The 26,106-nt window shown below is 39.5% G+C and overlaps 1 protein-coding gene across 10 annotated transcripts in view; it reads right to left on the bottom strand.

Annotated features, from left to right (window-relative positions):
* ATP13A3 (ATPase 13A3) overlaps nucleotides 1-26,106 on the bottom strand; it is a 103,515-nt gene that overhangs the window by 56,010 nt on the left and 21,399 nt on the right. For 7 of the 10 annotated variants that reach the window (XM_089330825.1, XM_089330826.1, XM_008266683.4 and 4 more), the window contains 9 exons: nucleotides 14,032-14,127; nucleotides 11,621-11,794; nucleotides 10,821-11,003; nucleotides 10,548-10,618; nucleotides 8,656-8,736; nucleotides 7,433-7,502; nucleotides 4,837-4,971; nucleotides 4,366-4,438; nucleotides 1,672-1,803 (listed from right to left, as the gene is read on the bottom strand). In XM_089330825.1, coding sequence (XP_089186951.1) covers nucleotides 1,672-1,803; nucleotides 4,366-4,438; nucleotides 4,837-4,971; nucleotides 7,433-7,502; nucleotides 8,656-8,736; nucleotides 10,548-10,618; nucleotides 10,821-11,003; nucleotides 11,621-11,794; nucleotides 14,032-14,082 — 970 coding nt within the window. In that variant the 5' untranslated portion in view covers nucleotides 14,083-14,127. Of the gene's footprint in view, nucleotides 1-1,671; nucleotides 1,804-4,365; nucleotides 4,439-4,836; nucleotides 4,972-7,432; nucleotides 7,503-8,655; nucleotides 8,737-10,547; nucleotides 10,619-10,820; nucleotides 11,004-11,620; nucleotides 11,795-14,031; nucleotides 14,128-22,716; nucleotides 23,029-26,106 lie in introns of those variants that run through there. The other 3 variants (XM_008266685.5, XM_089330827.1, XM_008266688.5) reach the window with 3 other exon arrangements.

Below are 26,106 nucleotides of genomic sequence, written 5' to 3'. Positions count from 1 at the left end.
ACTTACACACATACACATACACACACACGCACATACACACACACCATGTAAACGTTTGCATCCTCTCTCATGGAAGATAAAAGGTATTCAGGCAAGGAAGAAGAGTAGTGTGGGATTTCTCTCAATCATAAGCAGCAAAATGCTTTTTAAAGTTTAATATTCGAGGTGGGCACTGTGGCACAATGGATTAAGTAAGAAAGCCACTTAGGACAGGCATCCATCCCAGATCAAACTGCCAGTTCAAATCCCAGCTACTCCACTTCCAATCCAGCTTCCTGCTAATGCACCTGTGGAAGCAGTAAATGACAGCCAACATACTTGGGGGCCTGCCACTCACAGGGAGTCCTGGTTGGTGTTCTGGGCCTTACTTCAGCCTGGTCCAGACTCAGTCATGGGGTCATTTTCTGGTGAACCAGTAGATGGAAGATTTATTGTGTGTATGTGTCTCTCTCAAAAAAATCTTTTTAAAAAGATTTAAAATTGGGGCCGGTGCTATGGCGTAGCAGGTAAAGCCGCCACTTGCAGAGTCCTGGCTGCTCCACTTCCGATCCAGTTCTCTGCCATGGCCTGGGAAAGCAGTGGAAAATGGCCCATCTCCTTGGGCCCCTATATCCTCATAGGAGACAGGAAAGAAGCTCCTGGCTCCTGGCTTCAGATCAGCTCAGTTCCGGCTGTTGCAGCCATCTGGGGAGTGAACCAGCAATGTGAGACTCCTCTCCCCTCCCCCCTGCCTCTCTGTAACTCTTTTAAGTAAATAAATAAAACCTTTAAAAAATTTAAAATTCTCTGTAGCATTTAATATTTATTGCTTGAGAGGCAAGTGTACAGGAATAGCATGTAATTTAAGATAAGACTCTTAACAGTTTCAAAATGTATTATGTAGGAATCTGTTTCTTGCCAGACTGACCGTGGTAACACTTCACACAATTTAAGAAGAGATAAAGGGGCCAACGCCACCATTGTGTAGCAGGTAAAGCCACAGCCTGCAGTGCCAGCATCCCACATGGGCGATGGCTTGTGTCCCTGCTGCTCCACTTCCGATCCAGCTCTCTGGTATGATCTGAGAAAGCAGTAGACGATGTCCTGAACACTTTGGCCCCTGCACTACATGGGAGACCTGGAAAAAGCTCCAGGCTCCTGGCTTTGGATCGGCCAAGCTCTGGCCATTGCGGCTATTTGGGGAGTGAATGAGCAGATGGGAGAACTCTCTCTCTCTCTCTGCCTCTCCAACTCTGCCTTTCGGACAAATAAATAAATCTTTAAAAAGAGAGGAGAGATAAAACTCTCCAATCAGATTGTGAATTTCCAAAGGGAATATCTTTGAAATCTAAAATCTATAAATCCTGCCTTTTACACAAATAAGTTAGCAAAAAAGTTATAGCCTCTACAGGCAAAAGATTCCCCCACACACACTTTTTTTTTTTTTTTTTTTTTTTTTTTAACTATAAACCATGTCTTTGTGTCAAAGGAGTGGCCAGAGGCAGGCCAAGAGATGCATCCAGCAATAGCATGGTGATTTAGTACCATAGCTAAATATAAAGCATAATTTGATTTACTCAAAATAAAAAAAAAAACTTTTAGTCTTCATCATATTCATGATTTTCTAATCCTACTTAATCCTAACATCACAGTAAAAAACTTGCACAACATTATTCATTCAGCTTCATTTACCTGTTAACATGCTCTCATTTACAATGCAAGTACCACTGATGAGTACTGCATCACAAGGCATGACTGTCCCATTCAACGGAATGATCATGACATCTCCTGGCACAAGGTCTGTGGAAAAGATCTCTTCTATTTCTAAAATTAAAGAAAAGAAAATAATATAAAAAGAACGTTCTCTAACTTGGAATAAAAATAGAGCAAATGATCCATCCAAAGCAAGTTAGTTATTACCAAAACCTGTTCATTACCCACAGTTAAGTATCTTTCAAACCCACCTCATCTCTCTTCATCTCCACAACTCTCCCCTAAATCAGTCTGAACATGGAAACTAGGATGATTTTTTTTTTCTAAAAAGTAAACATTATCATACATACAACTTCCCTGTTTAAAATCTTTCAAGGCATCCCACTGTCTTTTGGATTCAGCCCAACTTCCCCAGCATTCCTTAAAAAGTTACATTTAGGGTTGGGCCACACTAAAGCCAGGAACCAGGAACTCAATCCAGACCTCTTACATAGGTGGCAGAGACACACCTACTTGAACCATCACCTGTAGCATCCCAAGGTACACGTTAGCAAGATGCTGGAACTAGATAAAGAGATGGGAATGGAACACAGGCATTCTGATATGAGATCTGTGTGTCGTGTAAGTATTGTTTTAACCACCGTTCCAAATGCTTACCCTCACCTATCTTTTTTTTTATTTTTTTTTTATTTTTTTTATTTTTGACAGGCAGAGTGGACAGTGAGAGAGACAGAGAGAAAGGTCTTCCTTTGCCATTGGTTCACCCTCCAATGGCCGCCGCGGCCGGCGCGCTGCGGCCGGCGCACCGCGCTGATCCGATGGCAGGAGCCAGGAGCCAGGTGCTTTTCCTGGTCTCCCATGGGGTGCAGGGCCCAAGCACTTGGGCCATCCTCCACTGCACTCCCTGGCCACAGCAGAGGGCTGGCCTGGAAGAGGGGCAACCGGGACAGAATCCGGCGCCCCGACCGGGACTAGAACCCGGTGTGCCGGCGCCGCTAGGCGGAGGATTAGCCTAGTGAGCCGCGGCGCCGGCTTACCCTCACCTATCTTTTATCTGGCTAATTCAAACAGTCCCCACTTAAAAATATTTCAAGGGGCCGGTATTGTGGTGTAGAGGGTAGAGCCACCGCCTGCAATGCTGGCATCCCATATAGGCACCGGTTCATGTCCCAGTTGCTCCACTTCTAATCCAACTTGCTACTAATGGCCTGGGAAAAACAGCAGAGGATTTTGTGTGAGACCTGGTGGAAGCTCCTGGCTTCAGGCTGGTCTTGGCCCCAGCTGTTGTGGCCATTTGGGGAGTGAACCAGCGGATAGGAGCTCTAACTCTTTCAAATAAATAAATACTTTTTAAAAAAAAAAATTATCTGGAGGGGCTGTGGCACAGTGGGTTAATGCCCTGGCCTGAAGCGCTGGGATCCCATATGGGAGCCAGTTCTAGTCCCGGCTGCTCCTCTTCCAAGCCATCTCTCTGCTATGGCCTGGGAAAGCAGTAGAAGATGGCCCAAGTCCTTGGGCCCCGGCATCCATGTAGGAGGCCCAGAAGAAGCTCCTGGCTTCGGATTGGCGCAGCTCCAGCCGTTACAGCCAATTGGGAAGTGAACCACCAGATGGAAGACCTCTCTCTCTCTCTCTGTGTAACTCTTTCAAATAAATAAATAAATCTTAAAAAAAAAATTTATCTGGAGACAGTGCAGTACCACTGTGGGCTAAGCCACTGCCTGTGATGCCAGCATCCCATAATGAGCGATGGTTCAAGAACTGGCTGCTCCACTTCCGATCTAGCTCTCTGCTAATGTGTTCAGGAAAGTGGCAGATAGCCTAAGAACTTGGGCCACTGTCACCCAAGTGAGAGACCCAGATGGAGTTCCAGGCTCCTGGCTGTGGCCTGGCCCATCCTGGCCACTGAAGCCATCTGGGGAAGCAGATGGAAGAAGATGAACCAGCAGATGGATGACTGATTGCCCTCTCTATAACTCTGCCTTTCAAATAGATAAATAAATCTGAAAAAAAAAAAAAAAAGAAAGAAAAATAAAGTCATCAAATAAGCCACCCCTGGGGGGTTAGCACAGTGGTACAGCAGGCTAAGCTGCCACTTGGGACAAGCACACCCCTTACTAGAGTGCTACTTCAAGTCCCACCTACTCCACTACTGATCCAGCTTCCTACAAATGCACCTGGGAAGGCAACAGAAAATGGCCCAAGTACTTGGGTCCCTGCCACCCAAGTGGGAGATGTGGATGAAATTCCTGGTTCCTTGCTTCAGCCTGACCTACACTTGACTGTTGCAGCCATTTAGGGAGTGAACCAGTGAATCAAAGATCTCTCTCTCTGCATTTTAAAAAAGAGATTTTTGACAACAAAACAGAAGTCAGCCCTACAGTGAATGAGTTCTAATATGTAAGACATCTGATCTTTCCTTATCATGTCATCTGCCACCCTGTTATTGTCTCACCTGTCCTTGCAACAAGACTGAGTCACGAGAGCCTAGCATACCTGTAGAAAAACACAACTTTATATATTTGAAAGAATCTGATAAAAACTCAGGAATCCAAGCATGTATTTTTAGTTCTCAAAAATATGAGTGTATAACATCCTGGGTTACTTCACACTTGAGTGCCTAATAGGTACCTTTGTTGGTTTATTTTTCCAACAGTCACCCCAAGTACTTACCTTCATTTACTCTACAAACCGAAACTCTCACAGTACTATGAGCTGCCACCATGTCGTGCAACATCACATATTGCTGAAAGAGGAAACAGAAATTGAAAACTAGCCGGTGAAACCGCTCCTCAAGACAGTGAAAAAGCAAGTACTTTTTAGATGGTGAAAATTGGGTAAGTTAATACAAGGTTACTACTCTGCCTTTATAAAACATTTAAGAGCTAGAGATTCAGAGATCATGGAGACATGCAGTATGCAGTGTGTGGCAAGCAACTGCACACCTGTGTGGCCTCTACATAGTGAGGCGGTCTAAACCCCACCTGCCATCCCCAACCCCAACAGGAAAAGACAGTGGGAGTCTATGCTCACGCATCCAAATAATAACTCCGTGGACTACTTACATCCTACCAAGCATTATTCTAAACACCTTATGTTATTACAAAACACAAGCTATGAAACCTGTAATAAATTTGGACTTACCTTTCTAATGGAATATAGTGAGCTTACAATTGAGACTATGGACATAATCACAATGGCTAGAGCATAGTAATAGTATTCATCAGTGCTCCACAGTATAACACTGAATAGTTGGAAAATGTAAAATGGGTTAAGAACCTAAAAAACAAAATTTTTTAAATCAAATTGAATCAAACAGTTATGACCATGCATCTTTCATATGAGAAGTAACCCACAAGGTACGTTTCTTAGTAACTGAGTTTCTAAGATAAGTTTTAAGATAAGTTTCCAAGTAACTTAGAAGGTAAGTTTCCTATTACCCAAGGATAGCATGTACTACCCTGAAGAACAGAGTAGATTATTAGCTTATTCTGGTTTACCATTAAACTATTTAGCTTACATAAGCTTAAATTATTTATACCCATTTAGATTCAAACCTAACACAAGTACAGATTCAGCAGGAAAAGCTAAGGTGTCTGTAAGTACGCATATATCACTGTGCATGAATTTAGCTGTTCTGCATTCTTTAGTAATAAAGTAGATTTACCTCCAATAATTCCTGTGTTGTGGACTAATAAAAAAAAACTCTTAAATCAAATGGAACAAATATTTATTATGAACTTAAAACACAAATTTACTTGTATGTTAAAGTTTACTGGTGTCAGAGAGAAGACACAGACTAGATAATGGGTTAGACTACTTTGCTTTCTGTAAGGAAATAATTAAACATGAATGAAGAAAAGTGTAAGAGTCCTGATGGACTTTGTTTTCACAAATTTCATGGTATTTTTTCGATTTAATTAACAACCTTAATGTCATAAAACTGATGGCTTCTATACTTCTCAAAATACTTTATTTATTTATTTATTTATTTTTTGACAGGCAGAGTGGACAGTTAGAGAGAGAAAGGTCTTCCTTGGCCGTTGGTTCACCCTCCAATGGCCGCCGCACCACGCTGATCCAAAGCCAGGAGCCAGGTGCTTCTCCTATCTCCCATGCGGGTGCAAGGCCCAAGCACTTGGGCCATCCTCCACTGCACTCCCTGGCCACAGCAGAGAGCTGGCCTGGAAGAGGGGCAACCGGGACAGAATCCGGCACCCCAACCAGGACTAGAACCCAGTGTGCCGGCGCCGCAGGCGGAGGATTAGCCTGTTGAGCCGTGGTGCCGGCCCTCAAAACACTTTAAATATTTGGTCCCATTATACCTCAAAACCAAAGGACAGGGGCTGGCATTGTGGCACAGTAGGTTAAGCCTCCATCAGTGATGTTGGCATCCTATATAGATGCCAGTTCGAATCCTGGCTGCTCCACTTCCAATCCAGCTCCCTGCTAATGGCCTGGGAAAAGCAGCAGATGATTGGCCCAAGTGCTTGGGCCCCTGCACCCACGTGGGAGAATTCAAAGAAGCTCCTGGCTCCTGGCTCCAGCCTTGCCCAGCCCCAGCTGTTGCAGCCATTTGGGGAGTGAACCAGTAGATGGAGGATCTCTCTCCTTCTCTAACTCTGCCTTTCAAATAATAAAAATAAATCTTGAAAAAAAAAAAAAATGATGTACTGCTAAAGGACTTATTCCAGTTTTAATAGATAAATGGGTAGCAAAAAGAAAGGTTTTTTAAAGATCAAAGCTAGTTACTAATGGGACCACATTACAAATCAGGCTCTCCCATTTCTAATCATTTTACTATGCTATGTTTCTAAGCAACATTACGTGGCTACTCTCAGGAACAGATTGGAAACAATCTCATTTACAACTGATCTTTAGCCAAAAACTTGAATGCAGATTGGTGAGCTTACGTCTGCTACGCAAAGTCACTTATTCCCCTCCTTTACAAGCCCATAATCCTTTACACTCACAACACTGTGTACACTTTTTACAACTGAACAGTCGCTATGGTGTAACTACTAATATTTCTTCTCAGCCTACAGTGCAAACTCCTTTAGGTCAATAAATCTCATGTTTTGTATTCTAAACTTTTGGTACAATGCCTAGATTTCAAAGATGACCCACAAACTCTGTGTGTCAAATAAAACATGATAAATCATTTAAAAAGAAAAAAAAAAAGGACAGGTATACGCATTTGTAAGATAGGGAAAAATTCAGGAGCCAGTGTTATGGCACAGCAGATTCAGCCGCTCACTGCAGTGCCGACATCCCAGACTGGAGTGCTAGTTATAGTCCCAGTCCCAGCTACTCTGCTTGTGAGCCAGCTTCCCCATAATGCACCTGGGAAGGCACAAGATAGTGGTGTCTGCCATCCATACGGGAGACCAGGATGGAGCTCCTGGCTCCTGGCTCCTGCCTGGCCCAGACCTGGCTGTTGCAGCCATTTACAGAGTGAACCATGGATAGAAGAGATATCTTTCTTTCTCTGTTGAGATAGGAGAAGATTCAGATGTACAACTTTTTGAATTAAAAAAATCAACAGATAAGAGTATATTTAGACAAAAATCAGAAGATAATCTATGCCCAAAATTCTTTCTCTACCTTTACCTCTTCTTTCAAGTGAAACAAGCCAGACAAGCTAGGAAACAAAAACCAGGAGTATCTTATTACTTAAAATGACTGCTTCCCAACTGACAACTCTCAATCACAAACACTGAGTTATATACGATAGCCTCACCTCTTTTATTAGAAGCTTAAAAACAGAAGGCACTTTCACAGTAATTTCATTTACTCCATAAAGCAATTTTCTGTAACAGGAAAATAAAATAATGGTATAATATTTTTCTGTATTAGTTTAATTTAGGAAAAGCTTCACATTAGGTAAGGTTCAAACTAGAGCATGTTTTTCAGTTAGTATTTCTAAAAACTTGTCTTCTACAATTTAAATAGTCTACCTACAGCATTTAAATCAAAGGAGTCAGAAACGAGCAATTACACTGTGGTGTATTGTTCTGTCTCACATCCTCACATGTAATAACTATCTTTCCACCAGTCTGTACTGACCATGTGAGTCAAAGGCTCTCTTCTCCCCTTATCAGAAGAGGTCTTCACAATTTTGAATTACAATTAATTTTCACAACAGACTAAATCTGAGGAGCCCTGTATAATTTTTCTAGTAAGATGATACTAATCAAATGTAATCAAATGTATAATCAAAACATTGTACATAAGAATTTTAGAAAAACACTCAAGAAGTTGCTTAAATCCTTCCACTTAATTCCTTATGTCATAAAAGTACTTTTCTATAGGATACAGTAATTCTTTCATTTTATGAAGTGTTAAGTCTTGAACGAGTAAACCTGTTTTATGCTATAACCTTTTGAAAGAACATGCTATAGAAGAAAATTTCTAATTTGAAAATGGCCATTTGTTTTTAAAATAAGCAATACACTGGCCTATTTTTATGCTTTAATAAAGAATAACTTTGTGAAAAGGATTTTATCTACCAGTTGACAAATTTCCATTGTGGCGAATGAGTTCATGCTTACAATTCCCAATAATACATTTCAGAAAATCTAAATGTTATCAATTGTTAAGATGTACCATTACTTCACATATAATCAAGAAAAATACAAAATCTGTCAAGTAAAGGATGACACTACAAACTATATGATACAGCCCAATTTCATAGATGTTGAAATGTAAGAAAACATGTACCTTGGAATTAATGGCATATGGTATAACTTCAGGAATAGCAACTTTAAAATATCAGTTTTAACATTTTTATGATTCCTACACTGAGACAGTCTTATTCAAATATCAAATGTGTTCAACTACTATATCTAATATACTTAAATATCTCTTAATATGTACAACTATGTGTTAACGGGTAGACTACATATATACTACTGAATTCAGGGATTTTCAGAATAGATCTGACTGTAGTTGGATAAAAATTACCTGTAGGCATGCATCCCCTTTGTCAGTCCTGCACTATGCTTTTCATAAATTGACGTACAAGAAACACCTTCATCCAGTCCCCTAAATAAATCCAAAGTTTTTACTTTAAACAAAGTTTAAAATATCCAAATTTCTTAACGCCTCATTTTTTTTTCTAAATTCCAGGTTTTAAAAGTGTGACTTCCTTACAAATTTTCAGGATCTCTTAACAAAAATTTAGATAACAAATGAAAATTTAAAAATCTCAAATTCCAAATATAAACAATGAAAGGTCTCAAATATGACAACTTTTAAGTTATCCAATGTATTTACCACATGACAAGATGACTCTAAATACTTGAATTTCTATAATAATATCACTATAGCTTAAGACTGTGCCAAACTGTAATAGCTAACAGAAGTTAAAGTATAGCAGAACCAACTATACAATTCCAAACTAAAGATGAAAAATGTACTTTTGTCTATATCTTCAAACTAAAAAATCTTACTCGTTTTCCTCCATCTCCACAAATGCACCAGCCTAAAGCCTTCCCTAAGCTAACTCACCCCTAGACTAGTACAGTACAGTACAGTACAGGATTTATGAATCACAGACAGTATACCAAATCTGTAAACACTAACTGATCCTGAACCAACATATTTAGTTTTCCAGAAAAATGTCTCAACTGTGCTTTTTCTAACTGAAGTATCAGCCATAAACTCTAAAGCAAGGGTGGGGAACGTCTGGTCCACGAGCCTGAGAAATCATTTCGTCTGGTCCTACCAAGGTAACCGCAGGCGGGACTTGAAACTCAATACATCTATAGCAACTAAGTTTTAAGTTGATAATTTTGTATGGCCCATGAATGTTGATACAAATATCCAAATGACCCTTGGCAGTAAAAAGGTTCCTTACCCCTGCGGTCTAAAGCAAAGAGAATCTTATACATAATTCCAATATTTTCCCACTTTTTTCAGATAGGAAATCTAAGCTCCATAATGCACTACCATCACTGGGATGTTTATATGTTCCTATGGCTGGCAAAGGCCACACAGCAAATACGTTTGACATTTCTTCCCACTGAGGTTGACGACATCTCCAGAAGATAGCAGGGACCAGCACTAAGTTAAAATGTTCTTTTCTATTTTAACAAAATGGCAGCTCGCTGGTAGCTTTGTTCAAGGCAATGGTTCTCAATCAGAAATGTCCTTTAGAACAAGTCATGAGGAAATGCCCTGGACCCTTCCAGAGTACTCCAATTCTTTAGTTCATCTAAGGAAAAATCCACGCATGAGTATTTAATGTTAACATGATTCTTGTTTTTACTGCTCAAGTCAAGAATTCCTTTGGCACTCTGAAGCAAGGATATATGTTTATAATAAGCACTCGAATACAGACAATAAAAAAATAGGAACTTAATTAATTTAACTAGAACTCTCCATAAAAAATGAATTACAGAATTACTCCAATTTCTCCGACTCAAAGTCTTGACACATTTGACCATGTCCCATTCTTTGTCCACACATTAAAATTAAGTTTCTGTCTGTTACCTCATTCCTCAAGTACAACTACAAGACTCTGCAAGCACACCAAGGGCTAACTATCCTAAGTTAACATACAGGCTATGAGGTACACTCAAAATTTACTGTGAGGTGACAATGAAAAGTCAGACCCAGTAGGTGTGCTTTCATCCCAAAGCTACTAACATACCAAGCTTCTAATTATTACATAAATTTTGCCATTTTTCAAAATGGTTAATGAGTGTTCAAATAACACAAGGGAGTTGTTAATGAATAAAAGTTATGCAACAAAACGTCTTCACTTTTATGTAATACTAGAATGGATTCTTTTCTACAGATATCGTTTTTATCAGGATATTCATAATATAATCCAAGCCAAGAAAGATACTTACTTCAAGAAATCAAAATTGTGAATGGCATCATTCCAGAAATATTTTACACTATGGTGGGTGAAATAACGAATCTGCAGAATATACATAAATGTTACGTCAAAAAGCATCATCAGCTGTTGTGCTGTAATCTGTTATTATAAACAGTGATAGGTACTTTAAATGCTGACATTTATTTCAAGCACTAATAACGGCAAAAACGCAGTTACAGGCCACACATGATAACACAAACTGCGATTCCAGCTTTTAAGGAAACCTGACACTAAGTCGTGATACCTGTTGTGACGGAGTCTGTGAATGTTTATTCATCTCCTGCCTGCTCTCTTCAGCCAGATTCTCAGTTAAATGAACGGCATGGCCATTTGAAACCTTATTAGCTATCGATTTTGGGCCTGAAAATGGGAGTGTTTCCAGGGAAAGAAAGCGAATTTTTGCACAAAACCAGATTTGGAATTCATCCTTAGGAAAAAGAAAGGGAGAAAGGGAGATAGTTACATACATTGTACAACCGCCTACTTTTTTACTGAATTTCCATCCTTTACATATTATTTATCTCTGAGAAAGCATCATTTCTCACTCATTCCATGTTCAACCACCGCATGAAGATGCATAAACTAAAATATGATACAAAAACTTCACTGATACAAACATTACTATTCCATAAAATATGAGTGATTTCTTAATTTATTAATTTATATACTCACACTAGGTATTAAAACCTCTTTTAAAATGCCTTCAGTTAGGGTTTTTGTTTTATTTTTTAATGCCTGAGGTGCAGCAGCTTCACACTGCAGACAGCTGGTCTAGTGAACGAGAGCTGAAAAACAGTGCTAATGCTCCAGTTTGGTAACAAACATCAAATCTTTCAAGGCATCAATAGCTATAAAATAAAGGGGATGGATAAGCTCATCTTGGAGATTTCTTTAAACCCTAATCCCTGTAATAATACTTCAAACACAATTCAGAAATCCTGGAATCAGCATTCTTCATTATGCACTGGCGCTGTGTACTGAACACTGCATACACACAGACATCACTCCTTCAGCAATCAGTGACAAGTACACATGTGGACTCACAGTAGTCCTCAGCAGCACCACTTCACAGTCTTTAACTGCAGCTCGAATACAGGTTGCTTTCACCCGCCACTCGGGCATCCAATAGAGAAGCAGAAGGAGAAACCCACCAGTGCAAATCACTCCTAAAGAAACCACAGCAAGCTTCCAACGACTCAAATTATAACCATAAACTTCCTGCAAAGACACAGTGAGCACATGATTAACTGTCAAAAAAGGCTTTAGATAAACTCTAAAGTCTTATTTTCCAAATGGCTTTTATAGTCTTCTCATATAAACTGTATTTTCTCAATCAATAAATTACATTTAAATTTTGTTTCTGACAATTTAAATTTGTTGACATTATACTTTATGGCTTTAGATTTGATATTATGTTTAATAAATTGTTTTCCACCGACATAGTATATTCATATTTAGTATATTTTCCTAGAACTAAAAATAAGTTTTTAAATTTATTTTCATTTTGTTAGGCAGAGACAGCAAAAAAGACAGAGACAAGAGATCTCCCATTCTTTTTGGTTTACTCCCCAAATGCCTGCAACAGCCAAGGCTTGGCCAGACCAAAGCCAGGAGCCAGGAACTCAATCTGGGTCTAAGTGGATGGCAGGAATCCAACTACTTAAGACATCATCTGCTGCCGCTCAAGGTATGCATTAGCAGGATGCTAGACTCCAGAGCAGAGCCTGGATATAGGCACTGCGATATAGGATATGGGTGTCCCAAGCAGCATCTTAAGCACTTATGTCAAATGCCCGTTCCCTCCCAGAATTTTTATAATTTTCACATGCCTTTTTCATTCTTTCGGACTTTACCTTAAAAGGTACGTCATTTTAAAAATAACTTTATTTTTGAATAATTTTATATTTCTAGAAAATTTGCAAAAGTATCAGAATTCCTTTATACCTGTTTTCCGATTTCCCCCAGTGTTAATACCTTCTCGGTATATTTGTCAAAAATCAAAATATTAACACTGGTGCATTTTTATTAAATAAACTCAGTCTTGGAATTTCATCTGTTTTTCCACTAGTATGTTATTTCTATTCCAAGATATAATCCAGAATATCACACTGAATTTGGATGAGATAGATTTTTAACTTTCTTTTTTTCTTTTCTTTTTATTTTTTTGACAGGCAGAGTGGACAGTGAGAGAGAGACACACAGAGAAAGGTCTTCCTTTTGCCGTTGGTTCACCCTCCAATGGCCACCGCGGCCAGCGTACCACGCTGATCCGAAGGCAGGAGCCAGGTACTTATCCTGGCCTCCCATGGGGTGCAGGGCCCAAGCACTTGGGCCATCCTCCACTGCACTCCCGGGCCATAGCAGAGAGCTGGCCTGGAAGAGGGGCAACCGGGACAGAATCCGGCACCCCGACCGGGACTAGAACCCGGTGTGCCAGCGCCGCTAGGTGGAGGATTAGCCTATTGAGCCGCGGCGCCGGCCCCGATTTTTAACTTTATTTCTGCCAAGGGCTTGCTCACTGTTCTAATACCACTATGACTGATCAGTTTGATCTCTGACCCAAAGTATTTAAAAATGTTTTGTTTCTTTTTTTAATAATTATTTTTAAAAATTTATTTATTTATTTGAAAGGTGGACTTACAGAGAGAGGGAAGGAGGGAAGGAGGGAAGGAGGGAGGGAGGGAGTCTTCCATCTGCTGGTTCATTCCCCAAATGGCCTCAACAGACAGAGCTGAGCCGATCTGAAGCCAGGAGCTTCTTCCAGGTCTCCCATGTGCATGCAGGGTCCCAAGCACTTGGGCCATCTTCTACTGCTTTCCCAGGCCATAGCAGAGAACTGGATTGGAAGTACCGCTGCCAGAACTCAAGCCAGTGGCCATATGGGATGCCAGAACTGCAGGCAGCCGCTTTACCCACCAGGTACCAGCCCCTCAAATGTTTCAATTGTATCCCCCTCCCCCACCCAACAAAGTTTGTCAGATTTAGCAAGCAAAAATGCAGGAAGCTGCTTAAATTTAAATTTCAAATAAACAATCATTCTTTTGCTTGTCCATGTAACATTTGGAACATACACTAAAAACATTTTCCTTGTTTATCTGAAACTCATATTTAACAGGATATCTTATATTTTACCTGACATATCTATGTATGTATGCCCCCTCCAAATCTTTGAGATTATATTTAAGCATTAGTTAAGGTAATGTCTTAAATGACCAAATGCAAAAATACTTTTTTCTCAAGTCTTAACAATTTACAAGTGAGAAAAGAGTTAATTATACTAAAGTCAACAAATAGATATTACATAATCCCAATTCAAAAGCAGGATGAAGAAAAGAGTATACTTATTTAGTTGGTGGAGGTGGTGGTGTTGATTTATTGTATTTCTTTTACTGCCTAGAATAAACTGCAGAGATAAATTCTTCGTATTTCACAAGTAAATTATGAAAGCTGGTTACCATTTCATCTTCTTGACCCTGATTGATAGTCTTCCTTTCTTCTTTGTCCATATCTATAATGGTTGGAAAAGTCTTGCGCTTCAAATCAAGTGACAACTAGGGGCAAAAAAGGAACAAATATTAGTGATTTAGTTTACATCTTACTATGCCTCATAGCTTCATGATATTAACCGTTCATTATACCATCAAATTGTCCTTTTTAAATATTTTGATTCAATTTGAATTCTTCCCAAACAGGGGTAAACACTTGCTGATGGGAGATTTTTTTTTGATCCATGCAGCTAAATTCAACTGATACTTAAGCATTCATTACAGTGCTAGCTGCTGTGAATAACATTTTCAAAGTTACGCCAGTTCTTGAATTCATATAACTTAGTACCACAAACCTTGGCATATTTCAATTAATCTATATTTAGCTTCAGTCTTGACAGAGAATAATGTAAATTATGAGAGAAATGACTTCAGAAACTTCCTTTTCCATTCCCCAGAGTCAAGGAAGCAGCGAGTTCTTCAGCTGAAAGTACTTCCCACAACTAATTTACTCCTTGAAGTGTAGGAAAGAGGTAAAATACCAGTAGCGAGAACAACCCAAAAGCCTCTCAAAGATGATTAATTTTGCATCAAATATTTACTGAGCACCTCTTTCAGGAACAGCAATCCCTGGCCAAGAGTCAACCTCTATGGCAGACATACTCCCTACTGAGCACTTAACAGACAGACTCTCCCATTCTGATCCCAATTCCACTAAGAAAACTTGGGACAGTTCCTACTACCCTTGAAGTTTGTCTAGGGAGAAAATTCAGAGTCCACCACAATCTTTTTTTCTTGTACTTCTAATCAGACATTAATCTATACATTACAGAGATCTGTAAAATGAAAGATAATGCCAGGTTTCTTTTTAAGTTTTTGTGTTTTTTGGAAATGTTATTTAGAATGATTCAACAGGTCACACAAACAAAAGCTCTTCAGTGTTTACAGTAATTTTCAAGAGCCTAAGAGTCTGAGCCCAAAACGTTTGAGAGCAACTGCTTTAGATGTGGCTGAGCCCTGCAGAACAATGGGCCTGCAACCTCCTCATTTCAGATTACACACTTCTGATCATCTATCCAGCCCACAGCAGATTTGATGCTTGGTGGGAAATCGACAACATTCATGGAGTAACTAACCTGATAGCAGTACCTATTTTTCACACGATATAAACTAGTCAAATAAAAAACAAATGCAAATTTTAAATTAATCTCATGCATAAGACTGCTGAAACCTCTCAACATTATGTCAACAAAACTACCTATAAAAATACCTGACTCAGTGCCATTGTGAAAAGGAGAAGGCTCAAAACTATCTAGTCCAAACTGTCCACAACAAACTGGATCACCACATAACTCTCCAGGCAACAGAACAAAATTTCTTTTTGATCTAGGGCAGTATTATGCCCTAGCTCATACTATCTCAGGTCATTTTACCATTATGAAGATGCATCAAGTCAATGTGACTTTTAGGAACAGGGAATCTCAATGACTAAACTTGTAGCTGTAAAGAGAACAAGCCCAAGCTTTTTCTCAACAGAAAAGGTCTCCTGTCACTGTCCGAGTTTCTAAGGTACAGTCCAATCCTACATAAGCACACCTTCAAGAGGTAAGGCAAAAGCCCCCTACCCTGACACTTCCTCACTGAAAGTACCAGTTTGATTATCTTTAGTCTGTGATTCTTCCTTAGGCTCTGGAATGAATCTCAGGTTCATCGGCAAAGACTCATTCATTCATGTCATATCATTGTTGATAACTAACTCTGACCTTCGTTTTGCATTACCACCACCTAAAACATGTTTCCTTGGGGGAGGAACTATTTCAAATTCCTATATGAAGCAACACTTGCTTTCCATACAGATGGGGTAAGAGGAACCAGATTTGTCCTCCTGCCTAAAGCAATGAATAAACTGACAAAACAGCTAACAGTTTCAAGGAACTGTACATCATGCAATGATGGGACACAAACGAGGGGAGCTCTCTAACTGTCCCAGGTTACTTACCCAACACAGTTTACAGGCCAGAAAAAGGAGAGGACAGGGAACCCAGGGCCAGTCCAGCCATTTCCCTGCGTTGGAGAGACAAAGCTGGGAATCTGGGAATGCACTGAGCAGCAAGGCTTGCAGGCCAGATCACCAGAGCTCTGTACTGAGAAACAGCAGAGATCTGTAAGATGGTCCCCTCCCCACTTCAAGCCTTCAGCTGGGTACCCATTAGCACTGGAGTTCAAGGAAACTGCCAGAGGCCAGGAAAGAACCACCCAAAAGGAATAAGACCTAGAAACCTCCAGAACTTACACAGGAATAGCGTCTGTTCTCGACAACCACGGGGAAAAGCCTTATTCAACATAAGGAATGAGGGGGATATTCAGTAGCCTTTTGGGGGTAAAATTACCCCAAACAAAAACTTCTCTAGCTGTATCCAACAAGGAAAAATAACACCCAAAAGAATAAAAATTTTCCCAAGTAACTTAACCGCTTAGCAAAACAATTCAGAATATCTGCTATAATACAAAATATCCAGTACCCAGTAAGTCACAATATCTGACATCCGATTAAAACTGAACAGACATGCAAATAAGAAAATATAACCCACAAGTTCAATCAAAAGAAAAGGACTCGAGGGAAGGCCTTTGACCCAGTGGTAAAGAGGTTACTTGGAAACCCACAGCTCATTTTAGAGTGCTTGGGTTCAGGTCCTGGCTCCACTCCAGATTCAAGCTTCCTGGTAGCACACACTCTTTGAGGCAGTAAGTAATGGCTCAAGTAGCTGAATCCCTCCCCCCAACATGGGAGATCTGGACTGACTGACACCCTGGGTCCTGGCTTTGTCCTGAACCAGCCCCAGCTGTGGGGGCTTTTGGGGAAGGAATCAATGAATTCAGATCTCCATATGCATGCCTTCCTGCCTTTAAAATAAATTAATTCACAGACTCAAAAAAAAAAAAAAAAAAAAAGACCCAGAACTAACACACAGATCATTTGGTGCAGCAGTTTGATGCTACATGAGATGTCTGCATTTCCTATCAGAATGCCTGGGTTCAAGTTCTGCTCCACTCCCAATGCCAGCTTCCTGCTAGCACATACCCTGAGAGGCAGCAGTGTTAGTTCTAGTTGAATCCTGAGTTCCAAAGCATCTGAAATGTGTACCAGCATTTGGGAGGTGTCTGTCCTGTCTACTTCTCAAATTAATTTTTACAATAAATAAAACAGCTATTGTATTTCCTGTGCTCCAAAAGCAAGAAGATAAAACACAAGTGGAGACAAGAAAGACAGCAAAGAACCAAATTGACTTAAAAGAAAAAAACCAAACCAAATAGAATTAACAGCAGATAAGATACTGTCAAAGAAATATCAATGAACTTAGGAGACCAATGTTGTGACATGGCAGATAAAGATGCCACCTGCAATGCCAGCATCCCACATGGGTGCCACCAGTTCATGTTCTGGCTGCTCTACCACCAATCCAGCTCCCCATTAATGACCTGGGAAAACAGCAGAAGATGGACATGTGTTTGGGTCCCTGCCACCCACTTACATGGAGACCTTGATGAAGCTCCTGGTTCCAGACTTCAGCCAGGCCCAGACTTGGCTGTTTCAGCCACTTGGGGAGTGAACTAGCAGATGGACAGTACCCCCCCCCCCGGTTGCTGTAACTCTTTCAAATAAATTAATAAACCTTTAAAAAAAGAAAAGAAAGATGGAAGGGAACACGCCCACCACCACCAACAGCTGTGGAACATTAAAAATTCTAATATACAGGGTGTGGGGGAGGGTGGGGTGTTATGGAATAACTGTCTGAACTCTCCACTTTAGATGGGAACTGTAAGTCCACAGATTTAAGAAGTTCAACTAGCATTGTTAAGGAAGCTGGACAGATATTAGCCTGTGTGTGTAAGACAGGGGAAAAGAAAATGAGAATTTTTAAAGAAAACAAGGCAACAAGGCCAGAAAGCATACCAGCAATTAAAGTGATTGCTCTTGTTCTAGAACCCTGCTAGATGGAGTTCAGCCCTCTCCCTGGGGGCAGATCAAGGGCACTCCCCCTGCCCTGCACCAACTAGACTACTAGGTCTGGTAACATTGTGCTTATTAATAAGATCCTGAGGGGGCCATCCTTGTGGCGGAGCAAGTGGCACTGCTGCCTGCAGTGCCGGCATCCCAAATGGCCGCTGGTTTGAATCCCAGCTGCTCCACTTCTGATCCAGCTCTCTGCTACGGTCTGGGAAAGCAGTAAAAGATGGCCCAGGTTTTTGGGCCCCTGCACTCATGTGGGAAGATCTGGAGGAGGCTCCAGGCTTCTGATCGGCGCAGTTGTGGCCAGTTGGGGAGTGAACCAGCGGATGAAGACCTCTCTCTTCCTGCTTCTCCTTCTCTTCCTGTGTAACTCGGACTTTCAAATAAATAAATAAATCTTAAAAAAAAAAAAAAAAAGATCCTGAGAGGATTTTTGGGAAGTCTACATTCAGAAATCCCCTACCGACAACTTCCCAGAAGAGGGAGAACAAGCAGGGGACCCACACTCATGTCCATAAAAACTTCAGTCTAAACGCAGACAGCACCCAGCCCTTCTGCCTGGCCTTTCTCCCTTCATTAAACTTTGCTATCTCACTCACCACTACTGACTCAAGTCTGAACTCTTTATTGCATGAAGACAAGAATCCCCTAGCAGCTCATCTCTGGTAATAGTACCAAACAAACAAAAATTTAACAAACTCTCCCAGAGCATGCTCAAGGAAGGTGATTTAAAAGGAAAAAAAAAAAGCAAAACTTTAAGGTAGTGACAAAGGAACATAGATAAAAAGAGTGCTTGCCAGACAATGCACATGAAAAGACAGTGGACAGTATCTTTGAACTAAGCAGGGAAAAAAAAAAAACTATTGAAGGAATTCTATACCCACAACAATATTTTTCAGAATTGAAGGTGAAAGGAGACTTTTTCAGGCAGTAAAGCTGAAAAACTCATCATCAGCAGGCTTACACATCAAGAAAGTGTTAAAGAAGTTCTTCAGGAGGGAAAAAAATGACAGCCAATGGAAATATGGATCTCTACAAAGCAATACAAAACACTAGAAATCAATTAACTGTTGATTAATATACATCACAACAACAGCACAGAGAACAGAGGAAAATGCAAGCATAAAGAGATCTTCAAGAATGCACAAAAAACTATGTGCAGATTTCAAACTTCTGTAAACAAAAATTTTTAATTCCATTTTTTACAAACTGTCTTTTTAAAAACTACCCCCTTTTCTGTTACAAGGTTTTAATGCTACAACAAGGCAGCTGAATAGTAATTCAAGACAGAAAGTTAAAAACTATTAACTCTAAAATCAAAGACTCATTGCTAAAAAGAAAAAAAAGTGATCAAATGGGACCATAAAAAAAAACACACAACTGACCTAACAGGTAAAATAAGAAAAAGGCAAATAAAGAAGAGATGAGGCAGATGAGACGAACAGAAAACAAACAGTAAAACAGCTGATTTAAACCTGACAATGTCAATCATCACATTAACTATAAATGACCTAAACAAAGCAAAAAAAGCCAGCAACTGCCAAATTGTGATTGACATTTTAAGAAGCATAAACTAGGGACTGGCAATGAGGCACAGGAGGTTAAAGTCACTGCTTGGGATGGCCACATCCTGGATCAGAGTATTAGTTCCAGTCCTAGCTCTTCTGCTTCCAATCCAGCTTCCTGTTAACGCATCCTGGGAAAGCAGTGGAAGACTGCCCAAGTACTTGGGCCTCTGCACCCATATGGGAGACCCAGAAGCAGCTCCTGGTTCTTAGCTTTGGATTGGACCAGCTCCGGCCGCTGGCAGCCACTTAGGGAGTTAATCAGAGAATGAAGGATCTCTCTCTCCCCTTCTAGCTCTGCCTTTCAAATAAATAAATAAATCTTTAGAAATAAATAAATAAAGCTGGAGCAACTATAAGCCATTTCACAACGACAGAAGGGTCAATTCATAAAGTAACAATCCTAAACCTGTATGCAGGGGGCCGACGCTGTAGCCCAGCAGGTTAAAGCCCGGTCTGCTGTGCCAGTTCGAGTCCTGGCTGCTCCACTTCCAATCCAACTCTGCTATGGCCTGGGAAAGCAATGGAAGATGGCCCAAGTCCATGGGCCCCTGCACCCTCGTAGGAGACCCAGAAGAAGCTCTAGGTTCCTGGCTTCAGATCAGCACAGCTCCATCCATTGCAGCCATTTGGGGAGTGAACCAGCAGATGGAAGACCTCTCTCTCTCTCTCTGCCTTTAACTGCCTTTCAAATAAATAAACCTTTATATTAAAAATAAAACTATGCAATTAAACCTTCCAAGTATATGAGGCAACAACGTAAAAGGAAATAGAAATTCAGAATTACTTAAGAATTCATGTCAATACTCCTTTCTCAACAACTGACAGACAAGCAGATTACAAAGAACGGACACCGGAAATCTGCGCAACACTACCAATCAAGTGAACCTAACTAATATTTATCAAATACTGACCAAAAAAAGACTCCAGTCTGGGACACACACACACACACACACACACACAGAAAAGAAAGAAAGAAAAAAAAAAGAACTAAAGGATTCAAGTCACACAACATATGTTCTTAACATAATGGAATTAGAGATCAGTACAGATAAGAAGAAAATTTCCAAATATTAGAAAAAATTAATACATACCTCTTCAAAAAAAACCCATGGGTTATGCAGTCAAAATTAGAGATGCAAAATATTCTGAACTTAATAAAAATGAAAATCTAAAGAACATCAAAACTGGTGGGATGCCAGTCTAACAGTATTTAGAAGACAATTTAAAGCAACAACTTCAAACACCTGAAGAAAATAAAGGCCATGACCCCAGCTTCCACCTTAAAGTAGAAAAAGCACAGAAAATTACTCCAGGAGTGAACAACTAAAGGGAAACACAGTAACCACTAAAAGGAATATCAGAGAAGAAATCAAATGAAGAAAGACAGAAAGACAGACAGACAGACAGACAGACAGAAAGACAGAAAGACAAAGAAAGACAGAAAGACAGACAGACAGACAACAGGGAAAAAACAATGAAACCAAGAGCTAGTTCTTTGAGATCAATAAAATTTCAACTTCAATAGGTTTGAAGTTACTTTCAAATAAAAAATTTTAGATTAAAAAATTCATCTTTGGAGTGGGTGTTTGACCAAGAAGTTAACACAGTGCTTGGAAAGCCTGCATCCCATATGAAGAGCCTCAACTCCGCTTCTGATTTCCACCTTCATGCAAATATACATCCCAGGAGACAGGTGATGGCTCAGTGGCTGGGTCCTTGCTACCCATGTGAGAGACCCGGCTTCTGGATTAAGCCTGGACCAGTCCTTACAGTTACATTCAGGAGTGAACCAGCACGTGAGAGATATGTCTGTCTGCCTCTCTCTGCTTCAAAATAAATAATTTATTTAAAAATCCATCTTCATTGTTCAGGGGATGGCTATGAGTAACAACTGTTAACTAGCTGAACTAAAAGTTGAGTGAATAAATACACAAAAGCCCATCACACTAGTATTTCTATTCTTAACATGTAAAAATTGTCCATAATAGAAAGGGTTTTTAAAAAAAAAAAAACCACCTATCTGAAAATTTTAGAAAGAAGAAAAAATTTTGAGAAGACATTCATCCTGGCACAAAGGGTCCCAAATCTTGAGAATTCTGCTCTAAGAGTCCCAAATCCATGGACTCCATCTACTTACTCTGCACCAAGCATTATCCATAAACTTGTAATTCACCTAACTTTTGTTGTTTCTGAATTTTATTCTACACTCATCTTCTACTCACTGCCTAATAGGGATATGTTTCCCACTTCTGTAAATTCTAGTGTTACAAAGTAGACTATTAGTAGATAAATACCAGGTGTATCATAATTTTAAAAAAGATATTCCCCTTAAAGGTCAATGTTCCATAATTAAGCTCATGTACTTGAAATTGTTCATCTTTTCCCCAAAAATTTTTTAAACAAGTTCACCTTATTGCAGTGTTAACTATATTCTCATCTTCCACAATTAAAAACTGACCATAGCAAGTACTCCAATTAGTTATTCTAAAATGAGGTATTATAGCTTAATTCACTATTTATTTTTACAATCTATTTTCATACTGTTCTAAATATAATTATTGATCATGTCATGATTTCTGCAAGTGTTCTCAAGAATTTAGTTACTTTAAAGCAAAGAATGTCTTACCAAAGTTTACTAAAGTTAAAACACTAAAAATAATTTAAGTTACAAGTTGCTCTACTATTCTCTTAAAACAGATATACCTCACAGGAAATTACTAAGAATCTACACTTCACATAAGCTTTTAGAAAACTACAATGAAACAACCCAACAGATCTTAGATTAAAATATATACATATTATAAATGCATTTAAATTTTAAAACATGTACATAAATAGAAAGCCTTTCATTATTTTGATGACTCATAAGGATAAAAAACTATATATTTTTAAATATACTGCTTATAAAGATACATATTAAATGCTACTCAATCAAATATTTACATTTGAAGCATAAATAACAAACTTAAAATATACTGAACTTACAGAAGTTTAACTTTGGTGGTCTGCAGCAGTACATGTGATTTTTTATCAAATTCTACATCACAGAAAATAAATTTTAAAAAATGGTCTTACCAGTAGCAATATATCATCATTCTTCCCAACTGCTGATATTACCAGGGCTTTCAAAAGCTGGCTCTTAATAATAACAAATAAAACTAAGCATAAAAATCCAGGCAAATGAGAATTTTATGCCAAAGATTTTTGTCTTGGTCTGTCTGAACTTTCAAAATGATTAAGACATCAAAATTTAGGATTTTTAAATGCATCAATTTTAAACGGATTTTCAGAAGGAAGATCCTTCTACCATCTGAATATCACTGCAGAACTCCTATTATTTGAATAAATCAAATCCAGCTAGCTCCCTGAAGTTCTATTTCCAGAGGACATGATGTTATCTAACTAGCAAGGAGCTTATAGGCTATTGTGCTAACCAAACCCTTCCTTTAATTTATAATGAACTTGACTTGCTGTTTAAGTGAGAAAAAGCAAATACAGAACAATGTGAAGCCATCAGGAATAAATTTCACTAAATTAAGGCTAATTTTTGAAATATCCTTTTTCCCACATTATATAATTACTAATTATAATGTTTAGCATAGGCTATTTCCCAAAATAAAATAAACTGGCTCTAACAAGCATAGAAAAACCCCCCAAGTTTCTTAACCATCTTTGCTTCAAACCCAGTTTCTCATGAGCTATAACAAACTAAGTGTGCATGGCTTAAAGTACATGCTTGGAATTCCAAAGGTAGGTAGTTTCACTGGGTGAGTTACAGAGTGATCTATAACTCAAGTAAAACTTCGAGCAAAGCAATTTTGAGTAATATATATTTTTTGAAGATTTATTTATTTATTTGAAAGGCAGAGTCACAGAGGGGCAGAGAGAGAGGGAGAGAGAAAGAGAGAGAGGTCTTCCATCCTCTGCTTCACTCTCTAGATGGCCAAAATGGTTGGAGCTGTGCCTATCCAAAGCCAGGAAGCTCCTCCAGGAGCTTCCTCCAGGTCTCCCATGCAGGTGCAGGAGCCCAAGGACTTGAGCCATCTTTCACTGCTTTCCCAGGCCACTGCAGAGAGCTGGATCAGAAGTGCAGCAGCCAGGATACAAACTGGCATCCATATGGGATGCCGCCACTGCAGGCAGCAGCTTTACCCACCATGCCACAGTGTCGGCCCTGAGAATTATATTTTAATTTTTTACTTCAGTCAATATTTGCCATCTTCAGCAGGACAAGTAAACCAAAATTTAAAATGTATTATTCAAAAATTAACAGAACTAAATAAAAAGAAATTTAAGTAATTGAATTTTCTAATGGTTTTTAAAAATAAATGCATAGACAGGCACCACAGCTCACTAGGCTAATCTCCCTCCTGCAGCACCAGCACCCAGGGTTCTAGTCTAGGATGGAGCACCAGATTCTGTCCTGGTTGCTCCTCTTCCAGTCCAGCTCTCTGCTGTGGCCCGGGAAGGCAGTGGAGGATGGCCCAAGTGCCTGGGCCCTGCTCCTGCATGGGAGACTAGCAGGAAGCACCTGGCTCCTGGCTTCGGATTAGCACAGCACGCCGGCCGTAGCAGCCATCTGGGGGGTTAACTAACGGAAGGCTTTTCTCTCTCTCTCACTGTCTAACTCTGCCTGTCCCAAAAAAAAAAAAAAAAAAAGTATAACACACATATATTTTGAAGTTTTTTTTTTCTTAAGATATATTTATTTGCAAGGCAGAGTTACAGAGGAGAGAGAGAGATCTTTCCATCTCCTGGTTCATTCCCCAAATGGCAGCAATGGCCAGGCTAAAGGCAGGAGCCTGGAGCTTCATCCAGGTCTCCCACACAGATGCAGAAAGGAGTCCAGGGATTTGGGCCATTCTCCACTGCTTTCCCAGGCACATTAGCAGAGAGCTGGATAGGAAGTGGAGCAGCCAGGACTCAAACCAGCGCTGATATGCAGACAGTGGCTTAACCCACTGCGCCACAGTGCCAGCTTCTACCTTAGAGTTTTAAAAATTAAAACAATGCACAAAGACTCTGGGGACACCTTCCATTGCTGAGTGAAAAGGAACCACCCCACCCCACTTTCTTTTGTAGTTCTAGACTTTTTTTCTGAAAATTAATCATATCCATCAATACTAAGGGTTTGATAAACCCATCTAGAAGGACCATACAAGCAAAGGGTGCTTTAAAGATCCTAAAATATAATCAGTGTAGCTGGCATTCTCAGTATTTTATTTTATTTTCAAATCAGCATCTGAGCAACCAAGATAACCAGCCATCAAACAGGTCTACATTTACAACTGAAATAAAAATATTTCCAAATACAAATTCCAAACTCTGCTTATTGAATAACCTCATTTTAACACCTATACAACTATTTATATTAAAATAATTAAAATAAATCTGCATTTTCCAAGTACAATAATCAAATTGTGACACCTCTTTACAAGGGCAAAACTTAAAACTTCAAGTCCACTCCTAACAATAAGAATGACATAATATAATTTAATGAATACATGGAAATTTTCTGAGGATACCAGCTAAATTTTAACAAAGCTCTACTCAATACCCATTTTATCACTTCCCATCTTGGACTTTCTCTTATAATACATGCTTTTGTTTCTGTGTTTAGGCTTAAGGAAGACCATTGTATCCAATATACACCAAACCAAGACTGTATTTACATTTGTAAAGTGGAGTCTTTGTACAATTATACTTTTTTGTATGTTACAAAACAATGTAGTAGCTATAACAAAATAAGTTATAATTAGAAAAGATGATACAATTACCTGTATTAGAACTAATACGAAGAACAAGGATATTATGCCATTCTTGCATAATTTTTGTCACTTTTATTTTATGTATCATTTAAAAAAGGAGATCAACCTTTTATTCTGAGACAATCTAAGCGGTAAGACTTATCATTAGACAAAAGGGGTTCTTTGTCTAACTGTACAGTACTTAGTTTAAAAAAAAAAAAAAGTGGGGGACTACATTTGGACAACAAATCCCTGCTAATAGCCTGGGAAAGCACTTTTAGATGGCCCAAGTGCTTGGGCCCCTGCCACCCATGGGGAGACCCAGAAAAAACTCCAGGCTTCTGGCTTCAGCCTGGCCCAGCCCCAGCCACTGCAGCCATTTGGGGAGGGAAACAGCAGATGGAAGATCTTGCTCTCTCTCTTCCTCTCTGTTAACTCTGAGTTTAAAATGAATAAATCTTTCAAAAACTTAAATGTATAACTATCATGTATATACTGCATGATAGAAGTTTGCATGTCTTAATTGTTATCTATTTGAGAAACAGAAAGAGAGATCCTATCTATTAGCTCACTCCCCAAACACTCAGAATGACCATGGCTGGGCCAGGGCCCAAGCTAGCTGCCAGAAACTCAATCCAGGTCTCTCACATGGGTAGCAGGAACCTAATTATATTTGCACCATTACCATGTTGCCTCTATATTGGTGGGAAGGTTGCCT

Source organism: Oryctolagus cuniculus, chromosome 4 (assembly GCF_051225735.1).
Source record: "Oryctolagus cuniculus isolate XC-2025 breed Fujian yellow rabbit chromosome 4, ASM5122573v1, whole genome shotgun sequence".
Classification (NCBI taxonomy): Eukaryota; Metazoa; Chordata; class Mammalia; order Lagomorpha; family Leporidae; genus Oryctolagus; species Oryctolagus cuniculus.
This window is presented reverse-complemented; position numbering and strand designations above follow the sequence as displayed.